A 20,201-nucleotide genomic window follows, 5' to 3' on the forward strand; every position below is an offset into this window, starting at 1 on the left:
GTGAATATATACGCAAAGAAGACATGAGAACACTGCCGTAATCGCTCACTTGCTCCTGCGCGCGCGAGAGCTTTCAGGCACAACGCGTTTCAGCGAATGCGTGAGCCAGTCTCGAGCGGCTAAGTACCTCCAACTCTTGTAAAAGAGGATAAATGCAGGAAGAGAGACGGTGAGAAGTGAGGGAGAGTTGAAGAGCCAAGAGAGAAAGAGAAAGAGAAAGAGAGAGTGGACTGGCAAGTACGCAAACACTCGCATATTAAGGTGCGTTCCTGTAAAATTATTTTTAATGCGTCCAATTAGAGAGGTACATGTTACAAACATGATTTTCATGGAAGATAAATGAATTTAATAAACGTAGAGGCTGCCTCGTGGTACGAAGCAAGCTACGAATTAGCGCGGTGGGGAAGGTTGGAGTAGAGAGGAGGGAGGGAGGAAGAGAGAGAATTGAAAGAGGAATGGTGAGAGTGAGAGTGAGAGTGAGAAAGAGAAAGGGTGAGAGCAGGGTGGAGAGGAACACCGTTAGGTGGCATATGGAAGCGACGTGTATCTGAATACGAGCTGTGTTCCTCGTTGGCTAGAACGCGGACGTGTACGGGTAATTATCGTCGACGAGATACACTTTACCACCCACGCCGTCGGGGCTTATACCAACCTATGAAGACCACGTTCGCATGTGTCAGACAAGTCATAAAGACGAGAAATACAAAGAAGGACACCTTCTATCGCTGTTACGATGAATGTATGTTATTTAAGAAAAAGATACTTATTTTTGAGTGATTAGTTCGAGTAAATTCTAATAAATGTCTACGTTAATAGTACGGAGATAATTTGTTACCATGTCTCGTATCTTTAAACGAAACTTACTTTGACTTTTGAATTTATGAATATTAATCTTGCAACAAAGTTTGTTAATCATTTGAAACGTCGATAAGAAATTGTTTCGTAGTTGGATATGGTGGAGTATCGAGCAAATAAATAATAAATCGTTGTGTCATAAACAATGGGTAGTAAGATAAAAGTAATTTTAGTTATGTCAGTACCTTCCAACGAAGAAACGTCAAAATGCATTGATACTGAAAATACAACGCCTTTCGTTGGAAATACAACAGTGGCACTTTGTGCGTACGTCGGAAATATGAGTTATGGAAACTGACACGTAGGAAAATATATCCATCCATTTCGGTGCGAGTTCTCCCGAAAGAGAATGTGAGCTCGAAGTCAGTCGTTGGTTCGTCGTCGTTGGACATCGCCGACTCCGCAAGCCACAGGACTCACCCTGTATCACCACCACTACTACCATCACTGCTACCACTACCACCACCATCACCACCACTTGCCCTACCACGGTCGGTGGTGGTGCTTTCTAGAGGCATTTGCATATCCACTGGTTTATACTTTTTCGATACCAAGCCCCGCGGTACTAGAACGTTGCGGCCATACGAAACTGCGGCACTTGAAACGAAAGCACTCTACCCACCCACTTCCCCTTACCTCTCTACTCTTGACTCACCGACAACTCTCTTTCGCCCAACCACATCGTCGTTGCGTCGTTGCTAATTTAAGAGCTTCCGCGATCTAACTGTTCCCCTGACTCTTTCCCCATTCTCCTTCTCTCTCTTTCGCTTCCTTTCTCTTCTTATACCGGTCCACAGTGGCGCTTTCTTTTCGACTTTAGGGCCATTACCAGTGTGGATATTGCGATAGGATGGCCCTTCCATCGGCGATGGCACATTCAGATAGCGAAGGTACTACCTTCCAAGTTCTTTTTCGCGAAACGTTCTATCGAAAAAGGGTTCGGTGATCCGTACCACCGTAATACACTTCTTCCTTCTCTCTCCTCTTGCCATCTCAAGAAAAAGAAAACTATAGTTATATGATATTTATCGTATCTTACGAGCAATGCGCTTTTTTTCCACCAACACTGTTCTTCCTTATAAGCTCAAGCAAACGAGTTATTAGTCCTCAAGGATCCAGTTAACTGTACGAAAACTCTTTATCATTTTCCTTATATACCCTGTAATCTTGAAACCCGTTCGCTCGACTCTTCGTATGTGCTTGTATTATGGTATTATCTTGGACGAGTGGATATATGTGTATATATGAGAGAAAGTGAGAGAGAGAGAAGGGCTCAGTTAAGTTTATAGAAAAACGAAGGTAGAAGAAGGACCAGCAGCTTTTCGTATCAGCTTCCACGAAAAGATTACACAATCTTTTGTATGCGTATGTAAGATGTATCTGTATGCATACATGCATGCTAATACACAAAGAAAAATATGTCCACCGGCGAGATTCTCTGGAACGACTATTCTCGAACCTTTTTCTTCTTTCGAATTAATCGAGGTCGATCTTTGGTCTTTGTTTAAGTTGGAGCAAATAAACGTTTTTACATAAAAGTATTGCCCCGAGGCTGAGTTTCAGAAAGCAAATTTTAATCTCAAAGACTTTGCGATAGAATTCTTTCTTCTATTATTTTATTTTCTTCCTTTCTTTATTTTTTCTTCTTTTCTCTTTTCTTCTTTTTATATTCGACTCGTCCTTTTTCATTTGTTTTTTCGTCGATTTAATTTTTTACACATCGATCTTCATTACCTAACACTTTGGCGAACGTGACGTCTGTCAGTTGAGGTCCCGCGATGGAACATGACGTCTATCGGCGACCTACATTTCATGTTTTCTCTGAACACGACGTCTACTGTAGCTAGGGATGTTTATTTCATTTTTTTTTTCGAGAAAGGGAAAGAATGTGAAAAAAAGGACAAAAAAAAAGATTGAAAAGACTATTGATGCGTCAATGAAAACGTACGCATTTCTAGTATACTCATTAGAATTGAAAGTATTAAAAGGATAAAATATCAATAAGTGTATATACAGAGTGTATTTGGATGAATGATTAAGTCAAACGGGGAGATGATTCTAGATATACAAAAGAATCAGAAAAAAAGTAACTTTTGTTTGTTTGTGGCACTGTTTTCGAAAAATCTCACGTTTCAAACTGCTCTAATCATAGAATGAATCTTACTCAACTTATCTTTACATTGTCTTCTGTATTACCCTTCTGCCTGAATGACGTTTTTTAACTTAACTGTTAATGTTGCGTTATTATTAAAGTTCAATTAATGAAAACTGATTAAACATAGGAGAAAATATGTTATGCTACCGAAAACAAAACGTTGATAAATATTAAAGAATTCAATGAATACGAAAGCGTTAGCGAAAGAAAATATTTATAATTGATAAGTAATTTAAGAGTATAACTCAGTTTATGCATATTCAAAAAACTGTTCAAACAAGATTTTTTCTCGAAAACGGATTCTCAAACGAAAAAAAATTGTACGTTTTGTACCATACATCTAAATAAGTCTCATATAAATATATATAAATGTAGAAATTTAGACATATAGAAATGGACTCTCGCCCATTGGAATTTGGTGACGATATCAGGCAGGCATGTTGCTAACGCTTTATGATGCCGCGAAACAGCGTCGTGAAATTCTCGGTATACTAATACATCAACGAGGGCAGTACGTTATTGTAAAAACATTAAAAAGATATGGAACGTTTGACCATAAAACATGGAGGCCTAGTTAACCACAACCAGTGCGCCTTTATGCTGTGCGTGTAGCCTCATTAAGTTCTCGTTGCATGCACGCACGCTAAACTGCGTCGCGGTGCACTAAGGTATCGATTCGAGGGAATCGAGACTTTTTTTTTTAAGAGAAAAAATCACTTTATTGAGCACTACTAAAGTTCTCTTAACGAACATCTAGCGGTATCGAGAGAGAAAGAGAGAGAGAGAGAGAGCGAGATAGGTGCTTCGTTTGCTCCTGTGCGGGTACCGTGAAATCCAACTAATTACCCATAAGATATTTTTTATCAAAGACACGATTGCCGTTCTTCTTCTTTTACGTTCATCCAGAGATCCACGATAAGGCTAGGTCAAAGAAGGGAAAAGAGAGAGACAGAGAAAAAAAAGAAAGAGAGATAGAGAGAGGGAGAGACGATTAGTTTTCACAGAGAAATCGTAGAGCACCAATCTTTCGTCCTATACGCATTTTTATTTCTTTTCCTCCTCCTATATCCCCCACTCTCAATCACTCCCCGTTCTACTTTGTCTTTCTTTCTCCCTCTCAGTGTTTCCTCGTGGCCGTTTCATCGTTCTTTCGTTTTATTTTATCCTATATTTTTTTCCTTTTTTTATTTTTTTTTTATTTTTTTTTTTTATTTTTTTTTTTAAGCAAGTCACGCTCGATGCGCGCCGGAATTTGCATTTTTACCGGGTCGAGCCGAGTTCGATGCAAATTTCGGGTAAATTTTTCCCCATCGACTCCCCCCTAAAGCGGTCATGTTCCGCTAATCCACACGTTCGGTTCGGAAAATAGTCACCGCGGCACGCGGAGTAGCTTATGGCATGCCCGCTGGTGGTTTATTTAAAACATCTACGCGGTTTTTGTTAACCATACATTTCCGCGCACGAATTCATATCATGAACTGCATACTTTTTTTGATACAAGGGAGACTGACGTTGCTGTCCGTCTCGCGCAAGTCCTCTCTCTCTCTCTCTCTATATATATATATTTTCGTTATTCTTGTTTTTACCGTACACGTTCCTATATATATATATTTTTTTTTTTTATATTTTTCGTTATGTTGCCCGTTTTTTGGTTAACGGCGGTAATAACGCGCACGTTCATGGACACGTTTTAACGAATGCTCGAATAGCGAACACAACACCCCGCCGATTTCTCGTGCGTCGATCGAGAGACAAACAGAGAGACAGAGAAAAAGAGAATCCGGTTCTTTCGAAAATAATACGGATTTCAGAACGAAGCCCGTTAGGCACGCTCGAATTATTTCGATGATACACGACTCGGCATTTCGCGAATATTTATGCGTAGCGCCGGTGTTCTTATACGGCCATAATTCAGATGCCATTAGATTTTCACCTCGCAACGTTTCATTTGGAAACACAATTTTCCATTTAGCACTTCCGCAAAACCGGCAAAATTTATTCGCGTTCGCGCTATTCCTTGTTCTATATCATCATTAATTTAACGTGGAACTTCGTTTTGCTTTCCGCGCGTTTGCATCTCTTTCTATTTCTCTTTCTCTTTCTCTCTCGTTCTTTTTCTTTTGCTATCCCTCTTTCTCTTTCTTTTACTAAGCGTATGAATATCTACTCTCTCTTTCTCTCTTATTATTTCAACTCGATATACGTCATTCTTCATATGTATTCATACATAACGTCTTCGAGACAGAATCTGCCTCATATATTGATTACTTTTCAATATCCAATAAGAATATTTCTCTTTCAACTAACAACAATTCTCTTTCTCTCTCTCTCTTTCTCTCTTTTATTTATTTCATTATATCAAATAGATATCACTAGACTAAGAATACTTTGAAAATATTAAGGAATTATATTCACGAGAGATAAAAACTATCATTTATTTTATAATATTATAAATATTACTATCTTAAGAAGACTTTTAAAAGGCTAAAAGATTATACTCAGATGAAGTTTTAAGGAAAAATCATTTTCAAGAGTTGACACTTCGACAGGAAACTTCTCATAAAACATGTGTTACACGTCTACTATGCTCGTTGACCGGCGAGGAAAGAAGTCGAAGAAGAAGGCGTTAGAAAAAAGGAACATACTCGAGAGCACTCTTCACGGTATAATCTTTACGGCTCCCATAAACTCGCTTTTTCATATCGTTCTTGGGCTCTTTACTAGAGAGACGCCATCATCCCTTCTGGCGTGTTCCTATCTCTTTCTTTCTGTCTCCTTCTTCACACGGGAACCCCTCTGCCACGTGTCAAGACGACAAAATAATTTTCTTTTCCGAGCTAGCAAGGATAACGCGTGTAAGTTAAATAACGAAAGAGATAGATAGATAGATAGATAGAGAGAGAGAGAGAGAGAAAGAGAGATAGAAGGCAAAGAAAAAGAAAAAGAAAAAGGAAATTCTGCATTTTAAAATTACCTCCCTTGCTATCTGGACGTTTAGATATACACCGACGTGATTCATTCCTCCGTTCACCCTTTCCTACTACCTCGAACCCGTAAATTTACGTTCTCTTCCTCGTCGTCGTCGTCGTTGTCGTCGTTTCTCGACGTTGACCTCCTGCGTTGAGCAGCTACGACACCTTCGCGTAAATTCTATCCTCTTTTCTTTCTTTTCAAGCTTCCCTACTATATAGTACTACTATCTTACCGTTGCTATCTCGCGTAAACGTCTTTGGGAATAAGTAAAGAGAAAAAAAAATGGAAGGAGAGATGGAGAAGAAGAAGCCTTTCCTATCTTCTTTTCTTTTCTTATCCTTGATGTACAACAAGCCCAGAAAATCCGTTAATATCTTCCGAGAAATCGTTATTTGCTTCCGCTCAAACGGATGAAAAGTCAGTACTTACTTCTTTGGGTAATTAAATATGAAGCTCAGTTATGTTTTATATAACAAATAAGCGAGAAAGAGAAAGAAAATGAGTAAATAAAGTGGAGAGGTTAGTTGTTGTTAATATAATATTTTTCATATTTTCTCTTACTGTTAGCGAGCCGAAAAGTTCTTACTTTCTCATTTTTTTCCCGAGGCTACTCTATGTTTCTCTATCTATCTGTTTCTCCCTCTCTTCCTCTCTCTCCGTCTCTCTATCATTTTCTTTCTTTTTTTTTCTAACAAGAAAAAATGTTCATTTTCATTCGATAAACTCTTAAAAAGAATATTTCATCCGAAAAGTGATGTGCGATAACGTTCAACGATAACGGATACTTATTTTAATATTTTCTCGTACGAATGGGGGTATTCGAAGGGAATGCAGAAAGGGGGATGCAAGGGGGCGAGGGCTTGGAAAAATGTGAAAAATCTCGAAAGAGTCGAGCGAGCGTTATACGAGCTGTTTTTCAAAAAAGCACTGTTCTTTCGACCGCGCTTGGTATGCACGGTCATGTGAAAACGAGAGAAAACGATACGCGTATATACAGAAAGAGGGAGATAGCGAAGAGAGACAGAGGGATAAAGAGAGAGAGAGAGAGAGAGAGAGAGAGAAAGAGAGACAGAGAGAGATAGGGATTTCATCACGGGATTCGAATTTGCGGTGCGTTTAACGAGTGCCGTAAAACGATAGAATGCTAAATCGTCGGGCATGTCGGACATGTATTCCGAGTTTGCCGTTGTTGGACAAAGAGAGAGAGAGAGAGAGAGAGAGAGAGAGAGAGAAAGAGAGACAGACAGACAGACAGAATGAGAAATAGAAGAGAAAGAGAGAGAGAGAGAGAGAGAGAGAGAAGAGGAAAGCTTTCAAGGGGTAGAATTGTCGAGGGTGCGTTGTTGCATAAAGGGGTGTTGCATTCGGCGAAAGAGGGGTCAGCTTATTCGCGACACCTGAGTTATCACACACCAGGGATCGTAGTGATTCTCTTGGTCTTGTGGATATTCCGCATTTACGTTTTGCGTTTACGCCTCTCGTACATTGTTCGTTCGAAGTATCTCGAAAAAGGGACAACCCCTGATCCTATATATCCTACGGGAACTCTTAGCGTAGCACGATGCTACGTCCATTTCCTGTGTACATCTCCATTTTCTTCTTTTTTCTCTCTCTCTTTCTCTCTCTCTCTTTCTCTCATTCTAGTTTCTCTTTTGAGAAATAACGGAAGAGACGGAAGAGCGTGATGGGGATGTAAATAAACGCTTACGCCAGTCATCCTTTTTAAAGCGACATGGAAGGGAATAAAAAAGCTAATCTCACTCTTACAGATTCATGCGATTGTTTATCGATTATTTAATCCTTCGAATAAGTAAAGCTATCGGTGTTAGTTTTATTTTTTTTTTTTTATATATATATATATCGATATCGAATTATATTTCAAGTTAAGTTAAAATATTAAACTACTAATACGTGTAGAAATATAATATAAATGAAATTCGTTAAAATATATACGTATGTATTCGATATAATTATCGAAATAAATGAGTTGAAATTCGCGATAGGCAGATACGTTATCTTCTTCAAAGCAATCTGGGAAAAATGTCAATTCGAATTTCTAGTTTTCGATCGACACTGGATGGCGCGTTATCGAACTCCTCGCGTAAATGTTATTTGGAACGCGCGTTTGCGAACAATCCGTCACACCTGTACATCCACTCACTCTCACCCTCCTTCCATTCACCCACACTAACTCTCATTCTCTCTCTCTCTCTTTTCATTGAACGTGTGCGTCGAAATCTTCGCTTCGTAGGCGCGCGTATACGGCGGGTTGCATTAACTTGATTAAAGCTCGTATCGTTCCATCAACCGAATACGCCGATGGGCGCACGTGAAAATAATCCTTAAAACTACTACGTAGCGCTCGGAAATAATGAATTTTACTCGTTCAGATTTCCTTTGTAACGTTGTGCACTCGGCATACTATTGTACGTATTGTTCGTGACTGAAAATTGCACAAGTGTCTGATTGTTTTCCAGGATAAAGGTAAGCGAGCTCTGGGTTCGAACGTAATCATGCCTTATGTTTTTTTAATATCTTTCGCTGTTACCACCACCACCATCATCAATACCACCACAATCATCGTCAGCTATGCCAAAAAGCTCACAGAATAATACCTACGCATTTACTATTCTCAGATACCTCATTCGTATATATATATATATATATATGTATATGTATATGTATATACGTTGAATTGCACGCTAGATGCAAGTAAAATGTAAAAATACGTTTTCTTTTTTTCCACATAAATCGCGTATAATCCTTACTACTATTCTCGAACATTCTTCACCTTCTTTACATTTTCTCTCTCTTTCTCTCACATTCACTCACCCCTTTTTTTTTTTGCTATCTCCTTTTATTATTCCTTTGTCCTATGATCCATGAATGTTAATGCTTTCTAGAAAGACGGAAACTACATTTAAAAAATCACAAAATGAATTTTTAATATTATTTAATGCGCGTCGAGTAAATGACAATTCATATCTCTTTTCTCACGTTTGTTTCATTTTATCCCCTCGAAATTTCTATATAATCCTTTATATCATGACGAAGAAATAATATGAAAAAGTTCTCACATATAATAATTAAATAATAATTTTAAATAGAAATAATATACTTTAAAAACACAAATGTACAGAAAGTAGAAAAGTCAAAGAGAGAGAAATCTCAACTATTTCAACTACGATGTACTGTATATGTGTACTACGGTGTACATATATTCGCCCACCTTTGAATAGTTTCTGTTACCAATTAGTAACTGTCGGTCATAGAAACATGTACAATAGATATGCCAAACATATTCAAATATGAGTGTAATAATAGCATGTAATGAGATTCGACAGATCTACAGTAGAATCCTATGCTTTCTGATATGAATTACAATAGGATCTATTGTAACTATATTCATGATTAAGACAGAATGCATCAAAAAATTGTCTATGTATATCATTTTATCAAAGAATCATATTTTTATATTTAATTAAAAAAAAAAAAAACTCTGATAAAATATATAAATATTTACTAAGACAAAAGTCTCAATTTTCTTTGTATTTCTCTTTAAAAATAAGAGAAGTGCATAAAGAAAAAAAGAAAGAAAGAAAGATATAAAGAAGAAGAAGAAGAAAGAAAGAAAATACTTAGAAAATACTACGTAAATTCTGTTATGTAACGTTCTTTTGTTACTTCGCTTGGTAATAAAAGAACGTGAATTAACGATGTTAATTAAGTGAATGCTTAAAAGGGATCGTCCAGTAAATTATGAAAAAATGAAAGAATGCAAAAGAAAAACTCTTTGATGCACTACACGTGAGGAAGTTACGAAGAAGAAATGATGATGCACGAAGGAAATACTTCATATCTTTCGTAATTTATCCAAATACATATCAATCAAGAGAACTTCAATGATATAAGAGTATTGCAGCAAAGAAAAACAGAGATGGGAAAGGGAGAAAGAGAAAGAGAGAGAGAAAGAGAAAGAGATATGTCGAGCCAGTCATCGAAGTTCGTTCATTAAGAACAAACTCGAACTTTCTTCGAGTCAAACAAAAGGAATCTACATTGGTATTTTACGCTTGCCTAATTCTTCGCAGTTTCATTTCCTATAATCGTTGATTCGATACTTGAATATAAACCTAGTTTAATGTTTTATATCCTGTTTTATTTGTGATTAATCTTTGTCTCTAGAACCAATAAATGTATTCAATTTTAATATTATAATATCGTTCTTTCTCTGATGTTTTTACGTTTTGCGGCTTCTCCAAACATAGAACGTGAAGAGAAATAGGAGGAAGGGTCTCAAGAGGGAACGAGTTAATCGTCTCGACGATTTATAGAGTGGACGAACGACAAGTCCCATAATCCAAGATGTACATACATATATGTAGCTCCTAGTGTCCTGTTCTTCTAACTGTTGGCCGTTCCATATGATGCTGACACTCGATCTCTCGAACGTTGTAACGGTGAGCAACCGTGGTTCACCAATGACGATGGCCTAGCCACAAATGCTATCGGTGGAAGGCCTTCGACGGCAACTGGACGAAACGTGATGCTCTCGAGCAACAACGAACGAGAAAGCGAACGAGAGAACAAAATAGAGAGAGAGAGAGAGAGAGAGAGAGAGAGAGAGAGAGAGAGAGAGAGAAAGGTCCCTGGTCTCTAAAATGAGGTTTGCCGTGCATAGGCGCGCAGGGAGGGACTACCAACGGGGGTTTTGGTACAACGTCGAGGACACAAAGAGAATACGCGATGCACTTGTCTCCCACGCCAAATCCCATTCTCTCTCGGTCCGTCGATCCTGCTCCGTGTTCTCGGTTAAACGCGACGTTCACTCGCGGATCCCTGGCTAACACCACTTCCGACACCTGTGATCTCGTACCAACCCCCTCTTCTCTTCTTCTCTAAGCCTTCACCCCACCCCCATTCTATCTCGTTTTTCATTTGTTCCTTCGTCACCTCTCCGGTCAGTAAATTATATTAGAATTTTTTATTTATAATTAAGACCCATTTCACACTGGTATTTTTGTTAAAAACTGTCGACGTTATATTTGAAAATGTGATAAAAAATATTACAAAAATGAACATACATTCAGTACACTGTCGTCTATCCATGCGTATGTTTTAACAAGGATTTCTATTGTATTGTTTTCTCTCTCTCTCTCTCTCTCTCTCTCTTTCTCTCTTTCTCTCGCTCTATCTCTTTTATTTATTTCTCTTATCCATTTGTCTTTTGTCTTTCGTCTTTTTTTTCTGACCGCTCGCTTGGATCGAACGTTCGATAAAATAGATTGGGTAAAAACTAGAGTCGAGGTTGAAAAAGGGCAGGCTTGCTTTTTTAAAAAATATTTATTCGACCGTGTAAAAGTTCAACTTCCTTCTGCGTTTCAGTTTCCTTTGAATCGTAACAGCTACTGTTGCTTTACTGTTGTCAAAAAATACATCGACGTAACCTTTTTCTTAGAACATATAAAGTTGAAAACGATTTATAATACGATGTTTTTACAATAATCTTTTTGATAATATCGTCAAATTCAAATTGTAATTATATATTTTGATATTAATTATTTTAAACATCAACGTTTAACTCTTTTGCAAATGTTCGATTAATAAAAGGACTCGTTTTAATCAAATATAATCTCCCTGTAAATTTATTTATAATTGATTTAAATAATTCGTGGGGTTCTTTTAACGAGTAATAAACTTTTTCTAGTTGTCAGAAAAATATAAGAGTTTTATTTATTTTATTATATAATCCCTCCCTTTTTATTTCTATTTATTCTTTTCATAGATAGAAATATAAATTTAAAAAACCGCATAAATAAATAAGTCGCAATATAAAATGCACGTGGAAACGTAGAAATTTTAGCGTAATTGGGCATCTTCGCAATCTCTTTTAAAGATTATCACCAACTGTATGATGAAATTCGTAATACCGAATATCCAAAGGATTTGAAAGAGATAGAGAAAGACAAAGAGAGTTAAAGTGATGGAGAGAAAGAGGGACAGGGTTACGTACGACAAGTTGTATTTCGTTAATAACGATAACGGCCATAGTAATTCATATAAACAGCAAAGGCGTGTGGCTTATGGATTAACGGTAAACGCTTTGCCAGGGATAAACGGAATGCGCGAGTGGGACTTCCGGTGTAACCCCTTTGTACCAAAAAGCCCCGTAAATACTCGAGCGATTATCTCTCGACGCGATTCATAATGCAGGAAAAACGATGCACGATTACACAGTCAGCTAGCGATACCCAATCCGACTATATCTACAATAGCTCTCTTTCTTTCTCTTAACAAAATGATCTTCCTTTTCTATATTTCTCGTTTATACCCATACGCCATTTCAGTCTCTCTCTCTCTCTCTCTCTCTCTTTCTCTAACCAAATTTTTTCTTATTTTACAATTTTGGTGTAGCTTTATCTCTATCAATGGTCGTGTAAATGAATTCAATTGTGAAAGAGATAATTCGTTGGTAAGTAAACGAATTTAGTTAATGCAACAATCAATGAAATATCGGTTATTTTCATTTACAATTATTCGCGACTATTTGAAATGGAAAAGTATATAAAAGAATTGTTTTCCTGATTTCAGAGTACCAAATTGCAATTATGAAAGAGTAATATTATATACTGTCTATAATTATTATAACGAGAGAAAGTAAGAAAGAGAAATAAATAAAGATGAGAAAGAGATACAAAACATTTAGTTTTGTATTATAAAAGTAAGTTTAAATTCAATAGAAGTTTAAAAGTGATTCGAATTATCACAGGAAATACCAAATATCTCTTCCATTTAGTGAGAGCCAGTTTTCTATTGCGTCAAATGCACGACCGTATAATGTATGGCTTAATTATTAATTACTAATTTTCATTTCGATAACGTTTAATCGACATACCGTAAAATTAGTTTGCAAATGTTGTATATTTTCAACAAGAAATCACGAGAGTGTGTGATAACGAATTCTAAAACATATGTATTTTTCGTGCTTGTTAATACGAAGATTGAATGTAAAAACAATTCAAAAGTTTGGATAAATTGTAAAGCTTTTCAACAAATGTTATTTTATACTATAATAAAGCAATAATAAACATGGTGTAAATATTAATTATAAGAGATATTATTGTATATATATGTAAAGAATGCAGGAAGTAAATGTTTTTATCTTTGTCTTTGTCTATTCTTCTCTCTCTGTCTCTCTCTCTCCTCCTTTCTGTATTTGACACATGAAACATTCGATACCTGGAGACATGAATTAGAGCAAATTGTATGCTACTTTGATGCGTGATACAGTTACAGGACATACACATCAATCGATCGCTTCTCGTATAATCGGTCTCGTCCTGAGAAAATTACATCCATGATCGAATAGCTACGAATCCTCTGTAGTTCCATTGAATCCAATTAAATTAGTTATTATAACCTGTTATCAAAGCTAACTAGTCGAATGAAAGATCTTCCAAAGTTCAAAAACATATTTATGATACAATTAGTAAACGACAAATGGTATCGGATCTAGATTAAAAAAAAAAAAAAAAAAAAAAAAAACAAAAAACATTTTTGTTTGTGGAATCAGATGATTTAATTTTTTTAAAAATAAATTTGGGTTAAAAGATAGATATTCGGTTATAAAAGTCGTAACATATGCGTCAGTTTAAAACACGAATTTATAATCTCCACTTTCCTCGAGACAGCCGTTAACAAACCACAATCCGTGGCATCCTCGTTGTCGACCCAGGTACTAACTTTTCTAAAAAGAAAGAAAAGAAAAACAGAACAAGGGAAAGAAGAAAAATAACGAGAGGGGCTAACAAAATACGATGGAAGATGGGGAGGGAAAGGAAAAGAAAAGAGACGGAAAGGAAAAGAAAAAACAGAGAGAGATAGTAAATGCTGGAAATAGAGACAATGGCAAGCGGCACACTGTCGCTTTTGGTCAACGTATCCTGGTGTTAAATTCCCTGGTCTATGCATCGTGATGCTCTTTCTCTTCCTCTTTCATAAAGTAACTAACAACTCCGCGACTTGCAACTCGTCCGGAACTAGAACAATTTCATACTACGCTGTCCTGTGAGGATTCGTTAAAGAGAAAGGGATTTCCCCTTTTGCGATATCCCTGGAATTCTCCAAAGTCGATTATTTGTGAAATAGAGAACAAAGAAATCTGTTCTATAATATATTATGTATCTATATATAATATTTAAATACACTTATTTCGTATGAACATTAACTAAATACACAACTAAATGCAAAATTATATAAACATATTAAATAATCTTACTAATATTGTTTCAAACTATAAACCAACCTGCGGTATTCTATAAATGCTTCATTATTCTTATAAATACATGATCTATGAGTAGAATAATTATCTATATGTATATATAAAATATTTAACACGCTAGAACAAAATGTAGATTCATTTGAAAGCTCCCTAGTTTCACTTTCATCGTCAGTCGAGTAAATTTCGGAACATATAAACAGATACATATAGATAGATACATAGTAGATAGATACATTCATACATGCATGCACGCATTTTCCACGTAGACGATTGCGGAACGCAGCTTTGCAGTTGTAGGATGCGCGCAGGTGCACCAATGTCGGAGTTTACTAGCAGTCTCTCGCGGAAAAGTAAAACATACCGGCGTTCCAGTTGCGGCCACTGCACACCGATACACTTTGTATCTTTCTCTCTACGTCTCTTTCTCTTTCTCTCTTGTTCGTCGCAAGGATGGAAGGGTGGAAGGCTGGTCGGTCGAACGGTGGAAAAAGAAGTACCCGCCTTCTCTAGAGAAGGAAAAGTGGATGACGATGGTGGTGCTCGTGTGGAGCGTAGTTCCTGGCCATATTTACCGAGAGAATAGGGAAAGGAGGAGGAAGAGTTGGAGAAGGGGGTGGGGGAGATACGGTTTTAGTTTTGCATTTGTCGGAAGAGGAGGTACACCGTAGGTCGAAGCGGTCGAAGAAGCGGAACTGGAAGGTGGAGGAGAATGGAAAGAGTACAGAGAAAGAGAGAAAGAGAGATATAGAAAGAGAGATAAAGGTAGTAGTATGTTGGATGGAAGACCAACTTGCTAGAAAAGAGTGTACATGTATGTGTATGAGAGAGAGAGAGAGAAAGAGAAAGAGAAGGGATGGGCGTAAGAGAAACGTCGGGATCGGGTCCCATGTGCCTGTCACGGTTTTACAAGTCCATAAAAAGAGGAATTTCAGACTGAGTTAAATATTGCCACCAGCTCTCACTGAATTTCAAATACGCACACGCGTTCGATCTCCAACGTATATACGTATACATGTTCGTACACACTCGTTACCCATACCCTCCTATATAAAGATATGTATATACGTATATTATGGGGAATCTCGAGGACTACGTGTACTTTTTTTTACGCGTACGTATCGGGAGAAAAAAGAAAAGATAGAAAGGATCGGATCCGATACTTTACATTTATGCTATCCTCGCGTCTTTCCGACTCACGAAAAGAATACCTACTTACTGTCTTATACTCGTGGTGTCTTTGTCTAGCGATTCGAAGTAAGGGTGTTATATTGAATTTACGGGGATGTGATGACATAAACAGGATTCTTGGCTTGCACGTGCCATTTATGGACGGCTTTTGACACTTGTTGGTACATAAGTACTCGTATATGTGTGAATGAGAAGATCCTTTCTTCAATTCTTATCTCGTGTGTTAGAGTTAAAAAGGATCATCTGTTTTAAGTAAAAATAATTTAGATTAAGATGGATCAGATCAAATATTTTGTTGTTGATGATGATGTTATTGTTATTGTTGTTTTTTCTTAAAAAAAAACTAGAGCTTTCGAAATTACTCTAGAATGAAGTTATGTTTCTGGTAAGCAAAAAATAAACTTGCCTAGTGACGCGTGCTTAATACTTAACCAAAGTTGCATTCGCTTCAACCCACCTTGTATGTAGACATTATTATAGAAACGCACGAGGCTGTTATTCCAAGTTCTATATCGTAGCTTGTAAAATACATAGGAACGTGTATACTCTGGCGATTTTCGAAACGATAAAACAGTATCCTAAAGCGCTTGAACTTTACGAACTCGCGAATATTCTACAGTGAAATTTTTCGAATAGATTTACAAGAGATTTTTTTCTCATTTGAAAGTTTTTCGCGAATTTTCTCATATATTTTTGGCAATAAAATAATCAAACGAATTATCATGGAAAAATAGTAATTTTGTAACTTAATTGAAGAAGAATCTTATTATTTTTGATTGAGTTTTCTTCGTAATACGTAGGTTAGTTTTCTCTTTAATTAAAGCTAATGGATTATCCATTCGTCAAAAGAACGACGCGTCGAATAACCTTCAGTTAAAATGCAAATTGCATTCCAAGATTGACTGCAGTTATATTGGCAAAGGTTGTAACGTTTTTAGCTATGTATGAGTGTAGTAATCAATGTATATGTCAACGGTCGACCGTAATGGAAGTAAATTACGACGCATGACAAAAATTTGACGAGAAATGAAAAAAAGTATACTGTTTTTAAATCATTGCGATTACCTGCACGCAGAGCTAATGTTTTTAATATAATCGTGTTAAACGCGAATTCAGAAACAAATGCAATAAATACATTTTTAACGAATATCGAAATGATGAAAAGCTTTAATTACACAAACAAATAAAAAGAAACAATATAATAATCATCGTGAATGTTTTTTTTTTTTTTCAAAATTTCAAAGGAATTTTTCATTTTTCTCCCTAATATTTCTATATGTATATATAAAAATAAATATATTAAGGTAGCATAGTTTTCCTACGACTTACATTTAAACGAAAGAGTTTAAATGAGCATGAAATAAATGTAGAAAAATATTGAAAAGGATAATCTTAAAATAAAATGTACTCACTGCTAGTATCTTGTTTTGGTTGGTTGCCCGGCGATGTCGCCCAGTTAACTTTCATTTCCTGCAACATTCGAAAGAAGAAAAATATTCTTTAGTTGTAATGTGTGTTTGCAGATTAAAAATAAAAGGAAGTTTAAAAATCTGTGATAAGTGTGTGAAATCAGATGAAAGAATGAATTGAAATAAATGGAACTTCTTTAAAGGAAATATATTTTCCTCTCGATTTTCTAAATATATCGGTTCTCTCGTCTCATCTACTATAGTATCAAGAGCGTAACTCATATTTATTCAGACTTCTCTCAGACGTGAAAGTGTTTCTGTCCAGTAGTGATACTGCTACTGTCAAGGAGGCTCATACTTTTAAATTCGAACGTGGATTCGCGCCAACACGGAAGTGCTTCCTCCCCCGCACTGTCCCTATAGGGGATAGCAGTCGGCGTCGGCCACCGGAAATGGGACGTGTCGGCTATCGTCGGGTCTTAACAGTCGCCGTAAAACGGATTCTTTATATGCGACGCTCTATATACACAATTTCTCCTTTTGCAGTCCAAGATATTTCGATAGATAGTAAAAGTCATTTTTGCTGGAATCGTAAGCACTCCAGTAGAGAAGTAGAAAGAAGGAAAATGAGACAGAAAGAAAGAAAGAGATGGTGGCTCTAAAATGTTAGGATCTAAGGGAACGAAAAGAACTTTTCGCTTTTATCGTCACGACCGAGCGTGAAAAGCGAGCGATTAATTCGATCGTCCAACTTTCTATTATACGAGCGACATTCATTTTCCGGATTTACATTTGGCTATGGAATTACTCGATCTTTCGACTACCCTAGAACGTTTTCTCACTTGCCGAAAATTTTTCTCTTTGATCTTCGATTCGCACATATCATTTCATAAAATAAGACGAGGGGAATAATCGTGTATAAGTGATGGTAATTGGTCGAATGATAACGACGACATCGAGAGCATTGTATAATGTCACATAATGGATATGTAATTGCTACGAATGTAGAATATCTTCCGGGCTATTAGAGCTCATTTGAATAATTCAGATAACGTACGCATTAACAATAACAATAGTTTACGTTAGGGGAGGGGGTGGGGTGGGGGGTGGTAGTTCGAGATAGGTGGACCAATGGATGCAAATAAAAATGTGACATTTGTTTTCAAATGACGAAATGCGAAATTCAAAATTGCTTACTGTTGTGCCAGTGTAGTAAGTATAAAGGAAGGAAACATGTTGGGATGGTATTAAATGGACAAACAGAGAGAAAGAGAGAAAGGGGGGAAAAGGTTTTAAAAAGAAAGAAGAAGAACAGGGAAAAAAGAGATAATGGAAAAATGGCGGGAACAGCATAAACGACATTCCGGTCGTATCAGTGCGAGCTTAATTCGGTACACGATACACCGCAGTGGTGGTGGTGGTGCTGATATTGAATCGTTACTTTTCATTTCCCTTGGACGTTGCCACGGACCTCGTCGACGTTGCTATTTCCTCGCTACGTTCGGTCATATACTGAATACGATATCTATCTGTTTCGGTCTGTTTCCAAATTTCGGTTTCTAATTAACACCGTTTCGCAAGAACTCCGATGTCCATCGAGAGACCACGAGATACGCAAAATACTCTCTCTCCGATCCTCGTACGTTCAAATCCTAAAGTTAAAAGTAATAGAATATGAACAGCGGTCGAAGACTAAATTAGGAATTAAAATTAAAATCGATTCTCGTTGATGGTTTCTAAATTTAACCAATTTCGTAAGGATTCTGGTGGCCAACGGTGATACCTAGAATATTCGAAATTTCTGTCGATATAGTGGTCAATTAAGAAAATAAATTCGATAATAACGAAGATAACGTTATCTAACTGGATAACTAAGTTATTTTTTATACGAAATATCTTCGAATACTCGCAGGGGGATGGCGATTAAACGAAATGTATGTTAAACAATGATGCTTTCTTTAAGATATATTGGTTTGCAAACCAGTCGCATACAATTAGAGGGACATACAAACGTAGTTGCAGCTTGCCTGTTAACGATGTGTTAGACGTGTTCGCTTGTTAGATGTCCGAGAAATCAACAAATAGATATAGAAAATAGAGTAACTTAAAAATCTGAAAAACAATTTTCAGATAAACGTTTTGAGAAGATTAATCGGAGTATTTGTTGTTTCCGATTTAATTCTCGTGAGGTCATTGAATATATATGTAGCATTTTATAATTCGTATATTAGACGTCTTTAAATCAGTGATTTGAGTGTCGGGATATAACCACATTGAATTATTTAAATCTCACCGACGATCTCTCGTCCGTTTCTAGTTATAATCGACATTTATAATCCGCTTCGAGTTCGCGCCGATCCGATTTCGAACGAGAGCTACTTAAATTACGTCTCGGGGCGTAAAGCCAAACGCACTTTTCACAAATTTCCCGAATGCAATCGCATAGTATTCGTGGGGCACGATGGTAACCACTCACGATGGTTGGCTCTCGTTTTCCACTACCATTCTCACTCCCTCCCAAAATCGATACGTTCGATGATAATTGAACCGAATTATGGCGAAACGCGCAAGTGGTGGCAAAATAGTCTGCCAACGAGAAGTGGAGCTCGATAAAGCGTTTATGCCGAGGCTTTGTTCGATTATTGACGCACCGCGGATCATAAAATGCTGTAGAATGGTCATTGAAATACATCGATGGAATGCCACAATTAAACGATTGCACTAAAAATCGGCGAAATTTTCTCCGCATATTACACGCAATCGAACTCGCACCGTCACTATAAACGTATAGCGTCACTCGTGAATAACACGTCAAATCATACAACATTAGGGTATGTAAAAGAAAAAATAATGAAAAAGAAAAATAATTAAATAAAAACGAACGAATGAATGTATTACAAACAATGAAAATCATTTTCCAGGATCATTTAATTCTACTTTAGGATTACACGTTTTCCATACGATATTCCACCGACAAAACAATGAGTACGAATTTTAACGGTAAACGATTTGTTACGTACAAGGTGTTTCCTCTAACGCGTTTCCATTTAATCTTCCTTGCTAAAGTTAAAAAGTAGATCTAAACAAATTCAACGAATAATTGTTTTGTATGCAAGAGTGAAAAAGAGAGAAAGAACTAGATAAATTTTTTTCCCTCCCCATTATATTTGTGTACAAAATCACTCGGCCAGAGGTGGATATATAAAGATATAAAAAGAGAGAGAGAGAGAGGGAAAGAAGAAGTGCAAGAAGGAAAAAGAGCACAGAAAAAAAGAAAATAGTAGTTTCTTTAGCGGGATAGTAGTAACGTTAAAGGCTGGGAAGAAAAGCACGGTGAAGA

At 36.8% G+C, this 20,201-nt stretch overlaps 1 protein-coding gene across 7 annotated transcripts in view; it reads right to left on the reverse strand.

Moving 5' to 3' along the window:
• Window positions 1-20,201, reverse strand: part of LOC107065093 (nucleolysin TIAR) — a 418,517-nt gene that overhangs the window by 228,995 nt on the left and 169,321 nt on the right. For all 7 annotated transcript variants that reach the window (XM_015318424.2, XM_015318423.2, XM_015318426.2 and 4 more), the window contains one exon: window positions 16,865-16,922. In XM_015318424.2, coding sequence (XP_015173910.1) covers window positions 16,865-16,922 — 58 coding nt within the window. The remainder of the gene's footprint in view (window positions 1-16,864; window positions 16,923-20,201) is intronic.

The sequence above is a fragment of the Polistes dominula genome, unplaced genomic scaffold (genome assembly GCF_049000335.1).
Source record: "Polistes dominula isolate Pdom_NZ unplaced genomic scaffold, Pdom_raw_medaka contig_28, whole genome shotgun sequence".
Classification (NCBI taxonomy): Eukaryota; Metazoa; Arthropoda; class Insecta; order Hymenoptera; family Vespidae; genus Polistes; species Polistes dominula.